The following is a 17,088-nucleotide window of genomic DNA, read 5'->3' on the forward strand; positions in this document are numbered from 1 at the left end:
GTGGGGTGACATAATTTCGATTCAATGTCTGTATATAAAATTGGTTTTTATTTATTTATTTTCATTCCTTTTATTAGGAAAATCATTATTGTGAATCCAAATGTATGATTTATTATTATTATACGGACATCTTGATGGAGTCAGAAGACTCATCGGGGGAGACCCAAACTATTCACATAATATTTATCATACCTCTTCTTGAACTCATCTCATTGACAGACGAAGCACTCACAACTGAGTCAGGCAACACATTCCATTCATTCCCCACTCTCGAAGCGAAAAATATTGTCCTTACACCCTTGTTAACTACACGCTTACTTAATTTCCAGCGATGACCTCTTGTTCTTCCATTGGTATCTCACTGCTAAATTATTTCCCCTGCATCAACCTTATATAAACATATTCTCTGATATTATTTTAAATAATGTATATGTACATGTTTCATCAGAATATTTACCTCGAATAGTTTATTAAATGTTTATTTCATTGCGTAAAATTCCCTATTTAATAGTATTTTGTAATTTTAGAGATCTCTACACGTACCTTCTTAGTTTCGTAATTGACTTAGTAATGGTTTAAGTGCCATCTATCGGAAGAAGCTGAACATATCATCATAACCTAGGTGTTCTTCTGGGCAGTCGTTCACTTGGTTAGCAGTTTTGGTATCTAGTCTGTTTCTGTCTATCTTCATTTCGCGTTATCGTTTATGTTATACATATATAATTTAACCTTGGTAAAAGTCAATTTCTGATTTTCTTGAAGATGGATGAGAAGGAAGGACATTTTTATAAACCAGCTGAGCAGATGTCCAAATGGGAAGGTTTTAAGAGGCTTGTGTGGAATCCTGAAACTCGGGAGTTTTTCGGCCGAACGGGAACGAGTTGGTGTAAGTTCTATTTTAATACTTATCACTTTTTCGCTAGATGCAGGACCGGTAGCATCAGCAACTGCACCTTTTAACTGTGAATAATAATCTTAAAAATACAGACATTTTTATCACCCTCTTCAGGAACATTTGGCGTTAGTCTGCTAAATTTGTCACTTCAGTATGAATATTTATGTGTATAGTTTTACGCAATTCTTGCCTATTATTTAAAACATAAGAAGACTATTTTTTTTATTTGTCAATGATTATTGATTGCGTGATGGTACTATATGTGCTCAATTCATAAAATCTTTATGAAGATTGGTGGGCGTGGCTAATAACTCTCTACAGGTTAAAATCAACAAATATATATACAGTATATGTATATATATGCGTGTGTGTCTGTAATTGTTTAATTTTTATTTTATAAAAATATGGTATGGATACTTGAAAGCTTATTTGAAGGTTACTTGGATAAAACTGGATTCTGTAAGAGCAGTAACCAATCAACCTGTCAATAAGATATCATCATAGTGTACATATAATTGCCTTATCCTCCATAGATCTACGAAGGTCGCATTCGTCCATCTATGCGCGCGTACACACACACACAAAATCAGTTTCATCGAGGAAAACAGTGTTGCCAGTAATAGGCACAGCATTACATAGATAAGTTGCGTAACTAAGTTTTAAGCGTTGGAGAATAATTCTTGATATAGGTCGATTCATACGTGGCTGCATAAGCTGTATGCTCATAACTAAACACAAGCTGATAATATATATGACTTGCAATACTTTTAATATATCTTATTTACTATATTTTATACCTTCCGACCCGAGATGCTTTGTATCAGTATATGGTGACATTAAATAGTTAAAGAAAACTGCTTTCATCGTAATGTAAGAAATGGGCTAGTGCCGCTAAAATGAGGATTGAAAAGGCTAGTTATGTTTTTCGTGTCATCTTGATATTTCGGGATATTGTATCGCAGATGTATTCATACAAATAAATAAATAAAATAATAAAAATTACAAAATAAGGAAATTTTTGTACATAAATTTATCATGTATAGTAATTATGAATTACTATACATGATAAATTTACTGCCTTTTAATCTTAAGTTTTCTGTAGATGATGACAGGCAAACCAGCTGTTTTAACTTGTTTATAATAACTCTTAATTTGGAGAATGAGCGAATGAATATTATACTGCTTATCTTGATGTTTCAGACTCATTTGGTTTACATCAGAAATTTTCCACATGCCTTTTGGCACACACGCCATTGTGAGAATTGATTATTTAAGGATAGTTGCATCATAAATGTAAGACAAAATAACACACACACAAGGATAATGAAATAAAGTATGAAACTTTAATGACCAGATATTTTGACCTGAAAATTACAGGTTATCATCACTGGCATATAGGCTAGGTGAAATATAGGGTAGAACAACAAACAGTGGATTACGTAAAACAGTGAGAGCTGCATGGTGGTGTAATAATAAAGAAAAATGCAAGTGGTTAACAGCAGATGTATTAAATTATTTTTGAAAAAATAATAAAATAAAATGAAAAGTAATTAAAGATTATTTATCTGATCAAATTAAGACTTCCCCCATATCTTCAGTAAGGTGAGGCAGTCATTCTGATTCAAGATTGGATGTGAAGCAGAGCTTCAGCACTCTTTAGACATTCGAAATTGTGGTGGCATTGATGGAGTAAGCATGTTTCAGACCAGTGGATTATTCTGGTTGGTATCAATGGTATGTTTTGTTAAGCTGGATGTCTCGCTGGATGTCTCAGATTTTTCAATAACAACTTAAGATTGTTGTTCTCATATTCCTTTTTCTCCACAGAATGTCTAGTTTGTCTGAAGTAGGACAAGTGACAGTCACAAGGAACTTGGTTGATGCCAAGAGGAGATTGTTCATTCTTTAGAAGATGGGAATCAAGAGGAAAGTTTGTTGAAGGGAATAAATATGGCCACTAGATTATATTATTTTTATAGATTCTTGAGATTGGTTTAGAGATGTATGGGATTGAAATTCTCCATATTGTTTCATGGTTGTTTGAAGTAGGTATATAGGAATCAGATATGTTATAGTTTGTTATCAGAAGCCATTCTGTTGCATCAAGTTGAAGCAAGAACTTCCTATTGAAGTTCTTGCTGTAGCTGTTGTGGTTTCAAGCATATCATACGCAGCATACCATTTCAAGTATGTTACATTGTGCTTATAATTGCATATGATGTGCTGTAAATGTCATATCACTAAGAATTTGACTGGCAGTTAATTTCAACAATAAGTTGAAATCACACTAATTACCATGACCTAATATTTCAAAGTAATGAATATCATATTAGTAATGTTAGTAAATTCTTTTTCCATTGATATATTTGAGTACATAACCAGTTTAAATAGTTTTATTGGAACATGTGTACTAGATGTATTTATATCTTTCACAGCTTACACATCTAACAAAAAAAATATACAGAATTTTCAAAAACTCCAATATTTCATCCAACATTAAGTGGACATCATCAGGGGAGACAGACCATTAACTACATTTAAAACATGAATCACGGTGAGTCATAAATCGTGTATGTCTTATCGCTGCTGCAGTATATGATTACACTGAGTTCAAAGGAACAGTTGTAAAAAGTTGCCTACGTAAAAAATACTTTAAATTAAAGAAAAACAAAAAATTATGAACAACAGTGATCACTTCTCAAAACTTAGAGATTGGCATGTGATCTGATCGGTTGGAGGTTGGATGATTTCATGGAAAAGACGATCAAGTTTGAACCTGCTGGAATGAAGAATCTTTGTTCTTTTCCAAAGAACTTTATTCATAGTGTCAATAGTGTGATAAGCAAGGCCAGACTTGTTCAGATTCCAAAAATGTAATAGTCTTGATTTTCTTTGATTCTGATCATAGCAGAAGTCTACCCTGCTCATGTCATCTTCACTATTTTGTATAGACTCGGATAGACACTCAAAAGGAAAGAGGCAGTAATGTATTCTTTGTAGATTGTAGGAAGCAAAATAGTTTCCAAACTGAAAACTGTCTTGAAGGAAGCATATAGATTGAATTTCCAAAGAATCTGTGCTATTTGTTCCAAGGTTCCTTAAGGTAGGGTATTGAAATTCTTTTTACAATATATTGTAATCTGGTATAAAGATAATTATACGTTTTTTGAATGATAGTTTTGTTGTATCTTACATATCAAATTGCTCTTAATTTTATTCAGTTCATCTACCAAAACGGAATTAATAAGAGCAGATCTTTTGAGCTATATATATATATATACACACACACACATACAAGACTTGACAATACCCATCTTCTGTGATAAATGGGAGGACAAGTGAATGTATCTGCCAGTAAAGGTTGACTTGTGGGATTACACAGTCGAAACTATTTCAGTTCCTAGTGAACTTGATATGGGAACACAGCTTATTTTCTCTAGGAACTGAAGTAATTCTGACTCGGAGGGACCAGACTGCACATATATCAATGAAACGTAACCGTACAAGGCTGAGGAAATAGTGTCAGTTGTTTTTCTAGATGATCCATATAATAATCAACTAAGGCTGGTGAGCTAGGACAGCCTGTTGCTGTTCTTTGAACAACTTTTTATGCTAAGTAAAAGCGATAGTGAATTTAAATGGGTTAACAATGTTTTTGGGAAATCAGATTGTTAAAAGAGGGTGCTTCTTCAGTATGGTGGTATGTTGGTGAATAGGGAGACTACATCAAAAGAAATCATCTCATTCTTAGATAGGTATAGATCATATATGTCAAAATAAGGGGGGGGGTGCTTAAGGGTCAAAGCTGTATAACTGAGAGGAGATCTTCACATAGCCTTGAAAGGAATGCAGAGAACCGACCAGAGCTTCTGACCTAATGTCCAATCCTCATCTTCTTGTGGTGCACCCTGTTTGATATCTATCTGGATACTGAACAAACAAGGATGGGCTGACAATTTGGGATTTAGCTGACCAAATTGTATTCTTATTGGTTTAAACCACAATATAAAATGATAGTACAACATGACAGAATTTCATGCTGGCTGGGGCATCGCCCAGTTAAACAAGGCCCCTGTTGTTTTCGCCAGGGAACCAGGACAACCAGCAAAAAGTCAGCTTTGGGAACAAATCCTAAAACACAATCCAACTCAACATCACAAGAGTTCAAGATCGGTATATCAACATAAGAAGCCTGAATGGCAAAGAAATGGAGCTAGCTGAGGAATTGGATAAGTACTAGATCGACATAATAGAGGTGACTGAAACAAAAAAGACAAAAACTGGTGAGATCGTTCTGAGCAATAAATACAAAATGTTATTATTAAACAAGACCTCATGGAGTCAAAGACTGTGACAATCAAGGAAAAGGAGTAGCCATAGTATTCAACACTAAATATGTGGCTCATCTTCTTGAAGGGTAGGCAATATCAAGTAGTGATGTGAACAAATATCAGAATGGGGAACTGGACAGTGAGACATTTGTGCCTATGGTTTCACAGAAGGTTCTACTAAGGTAGAAGTGGAGGAATTTTTTGAGGCTTCAGAGAAAGCAGCTGATACAATGAAAAGTTGGTCCTTGTTGAGGATCTAAATAGCAGAATAGGAGATGATTGTCAGACATACAAAACTATTTTGGGAAAATTTGCAGAAAAGAGCAAAGCTAATAATAATGGCAAATACCTGTTGAATTTCTGCTCAGGACATGGACTGGTTATTACCAACACAATGTTCCAACATAAAAATGTACACAAATTCACTTGGAGAGAAGAGGCAAGGAATAAGAAAAGTCTAGTTGACTGTGTTATTGTTGATAGTGTCCCTGGTGCAGGACACTAGAGTGTACAGAGGATTTGAAATTGGAAGTGATCACCATTTAGTCTTGAGCAGGATAAAATTGAATTTCATATTGAAAAGAAGAACATGTAAGAAAGTTTTAAAGCGGAAAGTTGAGGAGCTCTCAGATGTGAACTGTAGACTAAAATACACAAACATTATTCAAGAAAAAAATTGAGAGTTTGAGAACAGGAACCAAACCTTGTAGATTCAGTGGCAGGTCCTGAAGTAAACATTGATTCAGCCAAAGAGGCATATGTCGTGGTCTGCAAGGATAGAAAAATCAGAACTCCATGGTGGACACTGGAAGTTAAAGAGGCAGTGAAAGAAAAGAAGAAATCATATCAAAAGTTCCTGGCCAATAAGTCAGCTTGTACTCTTACAGAATACAGAGACAAATGTAAGAAAGGTAAACACTGTAAAACTAGCTAAACCAAAGTCATGGGAAGACTTTGGTAAGAACATAGAAAATAAATATCAAGAAGATGAACAAAATATTCTTGAGGCTGTTGAAAAAGCTGGGAAATGGAGGAAAGAGTGCTGTAAAAAGAATTAGAGATGATAAAGGTGTCTTGAAAACTGGAGGAAAAGATATCCTTAATGTATGGAGTAATTACTTCGAAAAATTGCTAAATAAAACAATCAGTGACAGCACAATGGTTAAAAAAAAAAAAAAAAAAAAAACACTCAACAGGCATGCAGTCAGGAATATATATTCATACTTGAAGTAGAAAAAGCCATCAAAAGTCTGAAATGTGGAAAGGCAGGTGGAGTAGATAATATTTGACCAGAAATGCTCAAGGAGAAATAATGGAGAAAGTCATCTACTGTACTTTTATCCACTATCAAGAGGCATACTACTAACCACCAGCATGAGTTCTGCCAGTGTAGATCCATATCTAACCTCTTAACCTATGGCATCCACCATTGGACACATTATTAACACCAGACCTCTGTGGAGTCAAGATTGATAGCAGGAGGCAAACAGTGTTATACATGAAGCCCATCGAACAGTTTAAACTTGTTCAACGTATCTGCATTCTTATGCCCTTGTTCAGATCCTCCTTATACAGCTTCTGGGTTTGTGTCCTCTTGTTCTGTCCCCTTCTCCCAATCTGCAAAAAATCTTTTCTATATTAACCTAGTAACAGCCCTTTATCAACTTAAATGTCTCAATCATATCTCCTCTCTTCTTCCTATATTCTTCCAAACTGTATTTCCTCAATCTGTTCTTATATCACAAAGACCAGTCATGATCCCTTTGGACCCTCTCCAATATATCCTCATCACCATGAAAAACGGAGGACTAAATCTCTGCATAATAATCCATATGAGGCCTGATCAAGGCTTTATACAATGGAACCAGAATCTCTTTATTTCTACAAGTTAAGGTCCTCTGCATCATTTCAGAGGATCTGAACTTCGGATCCTTGTCCACCACAACTCCAAGGTCTTTTATCCTCATCTTCCTCCAAAATTTTTCTGCCAAGAGTATACTATGCCTATGAAATTTCAGAGCCTTACACTTTGCAACATTGAATTGACAGTTCCCTACTGTTGCTCACTCATACAATATATTCAAGTCCTCTTGTAAGGCCACATCTGCTTGATACCCTTCACTCTACCCAGTTTTGCATCATCTGCAAACAGTTGTATATTGCCAGTTAAGCCTGTCCCAATATCATTAATATACCAAATAAATAACAATGGTTCCAAAACTGACCTCTGTGGCAGTGGTGACTTGAACACCAGTTCGGCTGTTTAATAGCCATTCACCTTTCCAACTTTCTAGTCTATCATCTAATACTATCTGCTTCATTTCAGTGATCAACTTATAGTGTGGCAGTCTATTAAAAGCTTTTGCAAAATCTAAGTATACCACTGTATATGCATCTCCCTCGTCCAATACATTTGTCACCTTGTTATAGTACATAAGTAAGTTTGTAAAACATGACCTCCCTTTAACAAACCCATGTTGGCAAGCACAATAAATATCACCAGACAAGATCAGATCTCTTCTTGGACTGATATTTACTTCCATCCTCTCTGGCATAAACACATTGCATTAATTCATTCCTTATCCTCTAAAAAAAGTAGCTGTTCTTTCCTGCTCAAGACACTTTTTCACTAATCCAGCTGCTAATTTTATACAGATCAGGTTTCCTTTAATCCCCAATCCTAACAATGCTGTTCATGTTTGAGATAATGCATCTGAAACCTATATATATATATATATATATATATATATATATATATATATATATATATAGGTTTTAGATATTTTTCTATACATATAAAACCTATAATGCATCTATTGCTGTCAAGGAGAGCAGTTCTGTTCATAAATGATCCCTCAGACTCATTTCAACCACTGTTTCACAGATACATTGTTTCTAGCTCTTCAGGTATTTCCATGGTCACTATTCCAGTTAACTTGCAAGTCATAGCTCTACTTTCTGTTGGGTATTTAAAAACAAGAGCAGTAGCTGCCAGCATTCCTCTTCAGTAATCCTGCAAACATTGAACCTGCTTGTCCTCCTCATTTATTCCATCTACATCAGCACTCTGGAACAGCCTTCCTCAGTATTTCCCAACAACACTCCAACTCTTCAAGAAAACTGTCAGTATACAGTTGAACTTCATTATAATGAGCACCAGGGGCCAATTACCATTACTCACTATATCAGTGATTAAATTTACTTCCTTTTTTTAAAGCTCAATAACTTTATAAAACAATATTCAGAAAAATAAAACTATTAGAAAAAGAATAATAAAATTACATGCCTAGATATTTGTATGAATATGCATGTATAAACTACAATACATTTAATATTAAATAATTTATTTGTCCCTAATTTTATACCATACACTTAATACTAAACAGTTTATTTCTCTATTATTAAAAATAATACTTGAAGCAATAATACACTATTTCAATTAGTCTTTTTATTAACGATCTTAAAATTGATGTTTGCATGTTCATTCATGAGAGAAGATGCAAGAAATAGTCTCACTGACTTATTGTTGATAGCAATATTTTCCCACTGATTCAGGACATAAGAGCATACAGAGAATTTGAAACTGGAAGTGTAGTATCATTTAGTCTTGAGCAGGATAATATTCAATTTCATATTGAAAATAAGTGTGTAAGAAAAATTTAAAATTAATCAAGGTTGAGCAGCTTTCACATGTAAACTATAGACTAAAATACACAGATATTCAAAAAAAAAAAAAAATTGTTTGAAAACAGAAACCAAACCTTTGGAGATTCAGTGGTAAATGCTGAAGAAAATTGATTCAGACAGAGGTATGTGGTGAGGTTGTCTACAAGGATAAAAAAACAGAACTTCGTTGTGGACTCAAGAAGTTAGAGACAGTGAAAGAAAAGGCATATCAAAAGTTCCTGGCAAATAAGTTGCCTTGTGCTCTTAGAGAATACATATAAGGAAGAGAAGCAGTGTGTAAAACTAGCTAAACAAAAGTCGTGACGACTTTGGTAAGACATAGAAAATAAATATCAGAAAGGTGATAAAATATTCTGGAAGCTATTGAAAAAGCTTAGAAACAGAGGAAAGAGTACTCTAAAAGGAATCATATGATAAAGGTGACACATATAAAAACTGGAGATGGATATCCTTGATATAGGAAGTAATTACTTTGAAAGATTGCTAAATGTGGCTGTAGAAAACTCAGGCATGGAATTAAGAATACATGTCAATACTAGAAGTAGAAAAAGCCATCAAAAACCTGAAATGTGAAAAGACAGTTGGAGTAGATGATATTCAACTAGAAATCCTTAAGTATATGGAGGTATAAAAGTTTTACAGTAGTAGTAGTATAGCATAATTCAGGACTGGTGGCTAAACGGTGAAATTCTGGATGATTGGAGTAGCTCTCATAGTACTCGCCTATAAAAAGGAAAATTAAACAATGTGATTATTGGAGGTACTTCCCTACTGAGTGTTCCTAGTAAGATTTATTCCAGTATACTCGAGAAACATCCAAGAAGGATTGTGGAAAGGAAGCTTGGTGAAGAACAAGCTGGATTCAAGCCAAAAAGAGGCTGTGAGGATTTTCACTTTAAGACAAATAGTTGGGAAATCGTGGAAATAAATGCATCTCCAAGAGAAAAGCTATTTAAAATGCTAGTTAAATAGCATAAATGGAGATTTTATATCAAGCAATACATGGTCTATATATTTGAATTGTAAGTCAACAGTTAAATTGAAGGATGTACAGGATGATTGTTCAATGTTAAATCAGGTGTGAAACAAGAATGTACATTATCTCCTCTCTGTTATTCATCATCTATATGGATGACATTATGAAGGAAAGTGGTGTTAAACCTGATCTCAAAATTTAGGATGTTAATCTGAGCGCTTTACTTTATATAGATGATGTTATACTCCTAAATAAATCCATTACAAGTCTGCAAGATTCCCTGACTAAACTGAATAACTGTTGTAATAAATTTGGTATGACAATCAACAATGAAAATAGAAACACTGAAAATATCCATCCTGAATGAAGAACCTATAGAACAGGTAAAACATTTCAGCCATCTAGGCATAAATTTTAGTGAAAATGGCAAATTAAATATGGAAATAGACAACAGAATTAGTAATGCTGGTTAGGAAATCTGAATAAATTTATATGGAATAAAAGAAATACAAGACAATGTCAGAACATTGTCTTATATTTCTTCAAACGAATTTTAACTTGTGGATCTGAGAACTCAGTTAGAAATAAAACACTTGACCAAAGATATGAGAGTTCTGAGAAAGATAAAGGGAGTGAACAGATGGTATCAATGGCAATATCATATTAAAAATGAGGATATTAGGAAAGAACTTGACATTGTTAGCATTCAGGAATGTGTTAACAGAAGGAATTTGTTAGTGTGCTAATATCAGGTTTTATGGTCACTTAAACACAATGGGAAAGGAAATCTTATCAAAACAAGTGTTCTTGCCAGGATGGCAGGAAAAAGATTCTGGGAAAGACCAAGATCTAGGTGAATTGATATGTAAAATGTGCCTTAGAAGACAAATATAAGATCTGATAATTCTTTCCTTCATGATTCTTCCTTTCTGCTTAGTTCAAGTTTTCCAGCAAACCCTGACTTCGGGACTAAGCAATTATATCAGCTTTTATTGACCACCATCCATACTGTTTTAATTTATATGTATACTTATAAATTTGTATGAACATGTTGCTCTCTATCTTAATTTATTTTTGTAACCAAATAGATAATAAGAGGACTCTAGTGTTGATGTAGTAAAGTTTTTTTTTTTTTTTCCACCAGAGGAAAAAATACAAAGCACAAATCAATGTAACTTTATCATACCATGTAGATTGTAGTGCAGCTTGTTTCTTTGTATATATATTTTTGGAAGTTTTTCCACTTGGTTATGCTATAAATTAAAGATGTCAAGAATTTATATACTGTACTTGATTTAATCCTTTATCCAAGTGTAAGCAAACAAGTTTGCTTGAACTATTTTCCGGACTTGGGCAACTCACATATAGAAGCTTATGACTTCACATCACGCCTTAGTATCCCATAATGCAAAGCACATATCCTTACAGGCATTGGTGAGCTATAAAAATTTTAACAAAAGGCTCGCATCGTCGAGGGGAAAAAAAAAAAAAAGAGCCCTTATAATACTTATATTACGACTTTGTAGAGCTTCTGACAGATATGATAATTCCTATAAGATATCAATCATTAATGCTAGATCTTTTAAAAATTCCAAATTGAGAAGTCGGTTTAAAAAGCCCTTATATTTATCGTTCGATGTAAAATGCTTGTATAAAGTTGGGTAATTTCTCCACAAAGCAAGAGCCATTCCGTTCGTAAACTGCAAGCTGCCTATCGTGGTCCAAACACACGGCACCGATTTTAAAATTTCATTACCAAGGTCTTTTGCAATCTTATTTAGTTCTTGTTGATTTTTTAGTGATTGATGATAAAAAGCATATAATTTATCCATAAATATTTCAAAATGATTTATTTCTTTAGTGTTTTTTATCGAATCGTTTAATGCTAAGTGTAAACGATGATCTTACGCAATGGCAAATCACAACGTTGGGAAATTTTTGTAGAAGTTTGATTGCAACACCTGATTTGTTTCTTAACATTACACTAGCTCGATCAGAGTGAAATGAAATGATTTTTTATATAGTTATCAGAAAATCCATATGAATTTAAAGAAGCAATTATAGTAGCATATATACATTCCATGGTGCTATTTTCTAGTTCTACAAGATTATTAAACAAGAAGAACAAGAGCTCGCAAATTTGAGAAAAATTTAACAAAGGGCTCTCGCGAGCCCCTTATAGCTCACCACTGCTTACAGATATGTATAACTCTATGCATTATGGGAACGGTCACTAACCAGACTGGTTTGGCAACTCGTATATGAAAATATGACTTATGCATTACTTCAACCTTGGTATCACCTCTAGGTCTGGCTCCCACTGATGAGACCTCAATAAAGGTCGAAACCAGTTTGGGTAATGGCCTTTCCCATAATGCATGGCATTATACACATCCGTAAGGATGTGATTGCATTATGGGATACTAAGGCAGGTGACGTGAAGTCATAAGCTTCTACATACAAGTTGTCCCAGTCCTGAAAATAGTTCAGGTGCAAACTTGTTTGCTTACACTTGGATAAAGGATCAAACCAAGTATATAATTTCTTGATATCTTTAATTTATAGTATAACCAAGTGGAAAAACTTCCAACAAGAATATAAATTCTTGGCATCTTTAATTTTTGTATATATGTGTATATTCCAGATGATGACCTTAATGTGAAGGTCAAAACGAGTGATTATTTTAGTTTATATTAAACTGAAGTTTTATGCTAACATGGTAGTTGTTTCCATAATTTTTATAATGAATGATGATCTGATATTAGTCTTGACAGACAACAGATTAATTTGGAGGAAAATTATTGATAGGAAGTTATTAATGAAGTCACTTTTCCTGTAGTACTATTATAATATCCTGTACACCCACCTGTGGATACATGTCAGAAATTTGATGATGAAACTTGATGTTTGTAGTAAAGATTTCACTTTGATATTTCTCATATTTTCCTTGCAAATGCTCAACACATTGTCTCATTATTTACCTCAGTTCCTTTAAAGAAATTGAGTAATGTCCATTGCACCTTGAGCTTGGTAGATTGTCTGCACTGATTTTGATTCATTTTCATCACTTATCATCAGTCACCACTTTATCATCTTTGCTGGCATAGCATTGGCAATGTTGCTTTGTAGGAAGACCACTAATTAACAAGTTGTCACTGACTTATACAAATTCATTGATGTCATTATTAAAACCTAGAATATTGTTACATAGCAATTATTTGGATAATAAGTTGTTTTCTTCATTTCCATCATCTATGAAATTTTATTTGAATTTAATTTTGATTTCTTGATGCAATTGGATATAATTGTAAAAAAAGTAATATTGTTCCACGCATCATCTGGTATTGATATAGACTTGTTAAGTTTGTTCCCTTTGACTGATTAGATGTAAAACTACAAATCTTTTATAAAATTCTTTCAAACTCTTGATTATACCCATTGGTTGTAAAATTGATGTGTTGGGAGACAGAAAAACTTGCTTAATGTTGGACAAATTTTGAATCTAAGGATGTGCAGGATGGTTATCTAAAAGTATTTTCTTTTTGAATAGGTCCTTATTCCAATCCTGTGAGTACTGCCAAAAAAATCCGATGTCATCCAAACTTTCTTGTTCGCAGTGTAATCCACAAGTTTTTTTTTTATCAGTTAATAGTTGCACATACGAGCACTGTCAAGCGAGTGATTTTTTTTTTTCCACCAATATATTTTATCCTTTTGAATTTAAATGTATTGTCAGGTGGTAATTATGAAAAAAAAAGTTCTGTTTTGTCAGTAGTATAGATGTCTTTGTTATTGAAATCTTTCCTGATTTCTGTCCAAACACAGTCAATTCATTCATTTGCCATTATCTGTTCTGCAGATTGAGATTCCCCATTAATTTTTGCATAAATGATGTCTATTTTTAAATCAGTCCAGCTATAGTATGCCCACGCTTTAGAGATCTTCACTTGGCGACTTGCCAAGAATAGTCGATTCACGATGAAGGGGAGAAAGTGAAGGGCGTATGAATTGATTGCCAACACGTGAAATCACGTGCTTTATAGAATTTTAAATAGATAGAATAGATAAAATTTTCCAACTGTTATACGAGCAACATAGTTAACTACAATGATCATAAAAGAGAAGTTAATTTTCCGACATGTAATAATAAACAACCCATCCCACAATACAAATTGATTACTCTATTATCGGAATGGATTCTCCTTCTGTTGACGTGCAGAAGTGTCGAAGGGTCTTGAATCTGTTGCCGTACTATAACACTTTTTACATTCAAAATAGTTTAGCAAATTTTTTTGCTTGATCCTTTAAGATTGGACAATGTATTGAGAATCCAGCACCTCTTTGTGTAGTGAACTGTTGAAGCAATGCTTCATTGATGCTTGTAAGTTCACTTTAAGTTTTTTTTTTTTTTTTTCCCCAGTGCTGATATATCAGCATTTTTATTCTTCAACAATGATACTGTTCAACAGTATCATTATTGTGGAAGAATTTTGAGGAATTTTGTGAAGAGGATAAGGAAAGATTTTTACACACTTCAACATTTTTTGCATCATTCTATCTCATGAATCAAGAGGCACTTTTTGTTCTTTTTTGTAGACATGTTTCTGATGGAATTGTTTGTTTTTAACTGATGTTACAGTCGTGGCAGTATTTGGCTAAAGTAAGGGAAGTGGGCCAGAGGATAGATGCTGGAAAGTTAGGTAGTTACCAAAGACAGGAATAGGTTGTAAACCGGCCCATAATGCGATGTAGGTAGTAAGAAAAGCTAAGTCGCTCCTTTCATTTTCAATACAAATTATTGGAATACAAGAATTTGTATTCCAAGAACTACCTGAACAATTGAAAATGTTTGCATAGTCACCAAAATTTGTACAGCATATCTATGTAATATGCTTGTTATAAAAGTGAGAAACTGTATGGAAATATCTGTAAATTAAAATCATGACTTTTTCTCATTACGACCATGATCTTGTTATGTCTGCACTTGTTATAACAAAGTTCTGTATTTGTTTCTCAGTCTTCACCTGCACCACACACAGCTGATGTGGTATGGGTTCAACCTCTTGTGTATGAGATAAATAAAAAGGTAAAAATCTGGTACATTTGTTTGCTCTGAGTAACTAATGAGTATGCCAAACCAAACTGCACAATCTTCTGGAAACAGGCCAATTAGTGGTGGTGGTGGTATCCTGATATTGGGATTATTTTCGTGGACAGGACTTGACAAATTGTGCAAAATCCTGTTTACCTAGTAACCATCCCCCATTTTTTAACAATATGTTCCAGTTAAGAGTTCCATAAACTGATTAGTGCTGCATCTGTGTTTTTAAAGTTAAAAAGATTTTTTAGAAAATTTTAAATAAATTTAAAAATTTGTACTATCTGTGACTACTTGCCAACTGGCAAAATTTACTCATTGCAAGCCCTACTCATGGAGATCGCTAGGTCCTCTTACCTAAAGTGGTTACACACAACCTACCTTGACTGCTGATTCTTACTTTGGGATTGTTTGGACCAGATATTGCTTTACATGTTGATAACGTGGTCCAATGGATCTGGACTCTTCAAGCGGGACACCCTGTGTCACAAGGCTCACATTGTGCAAGCATGGTTTAAAAGAGCATATCCAAGCATTCTGTGTGCTCCTTTGCCGCCTGATTCAAATCCCATCGCACATCTGTGGGATCATGTGGAGTTCAGCATCTGCAAGTGCCTCACTGACTTACCTCTAGGATGTGATTGTCTAGTTGGTCCAAGAATATTCAGGGCAATGGTCTGGTGGAGTAAGTGGAAAGATGGTGCAAGCAGCTGTCTCAGACTAAAGAGGCCAAATATGCCACTAGTTTGCATAATGAGAAAAGTGATATAAAAAGAATAATGGGAAAAGTGATATAAGAAATTCTAAAATTGCTAATAAAGAGTCAACAAATTTATGCTGTCTTTATTGCTTGTTTATGGAAAGAAAATATTGTCTTTTTATCTGAATTGTTAACTGTGAGGAAACAGGTGGCTGAACAAATCTTTTGATATTCACATAAAATAAATTCCTAAATAAATAATTTGATAGTAAGCCACTTATTATGTGACATCTTCAAGGTGTCCAAGAACTCTAGGTTACTTATGTTAAATCTTTGAAAACAGCAGGAGGTGGGAGGGACAAATGGCTGACATGCCTTCCGGTTCCTTGCAGAGGCCATCAAATGCAAAAAAAGAAGAAATCTTTTGATCACATGGCCTGGATACACTCCACAATTCTTTAATACCTAAACAATTGACATCCCAGGACCTGGTTTATCTAAGAAAAGGAAAACAACAACAGTCTCCTATTCCTAGACACTTTTTTGTAAACTGATGAATCCCTGCCATTCTCAGTTTACAGAAAATCTATATATACAGGTAGATACATTCACCATGAGTCACACCACCCCGTCTCTCAAAAATATGGGATTATAAAAACTCTATATAACAGGGCAAAATTAATTGGTTTGGATAACAGTGTCCTAATTATTGAACTTGACCATATCCTTAATATTTTCTTAGACAGTGGCTACAAAAAACATTAAAACAGCTGACCTCAAACCCTCTCCTTCAAAGCTTAGATTATTCAAAATGTATCACTATTCCGTATATCCGGGGCACATCTGAAAAATTAAAAATCCTAAGGAAATATGACCTTACAACCAGTTACAGACCACATAAGAAATTGAGTTCTCTTATCTTATCCACTCCACCAAAGACCAGCTACAAACCTACCAGGAGTATACCAGGCCCCTTGCAGTTACAAACTGTTGTACTACCACCAAACAGGTAGGACAGCTAATTTCAAGATATCCGACACAAGCACTACATTCAGTTCTGCCAATACAGTCACTCAGGACTTGCTGATCATGCTTTGGACACCCACCACAGGATACGATAGAAGAAGGCCACACTATTACACCACAACAAATATAGGTATGAAAGACTATTCCTCAAATCTGCCTCAGCTCTAAAAAACCTCAACAAATTTGGGTTTTCATGAGACTACCCCCAAATTTGGGAAGCATACATTTTATGATCGTCAGCCCAACGATCTTAAAATGTGCCCAATTTAGCCCACTAGAGGCACTGTTTCTAGGCCCGGCTTCTGTTGCCGTTCTGCAGCCTTATTTGCCAGTGTTAGCACATATTGTTTTTTGTGATCCCTGTTGATGGCAGTG

General features: G+C 34.3%; 1 protein-coding gene across 1 annotated transcript in view; it reads left to right on the forward strand.

The window, feature by feature from the left end:
• The first annotated feature begins 628 nt into the window (after nucleotides 1-628).
• nrv3 (sodium/potassium-transporting ATPase subunit nervana 3) overlaps nucleotides 629-17,088 on the forward strand; it is a 95,415-nt gene continuing 78,955 nt past the window's right edge. The window contains exon 1 of the mRNA XM_090411010.1: nucleotides 629-886. Within this exon, the coding sequence (XP_090267136.1) occupies nucleotides 763-886 (124 nt within the window). The 5' untranslated portion in view covers nucleotides 629-762. The remainder of the gene's footprint in view (nucleotides 887-17,088) is intronic.

This window comes from Typopeltis vanoorti, chromosome 21, assembly GCF_054136105.1.
Source record: "Typopeltis vanoorti isolate ZY-2024b chromosome 21, IOZ_Tvanoo_1.0, whole genome shotgun sequence".
NCBI lineage: Eukaryota > Metazoa > Arthropoda > Arachnida > Uropygi > Thelyphonidae > Typopeltis > Typopeltis vanoorti.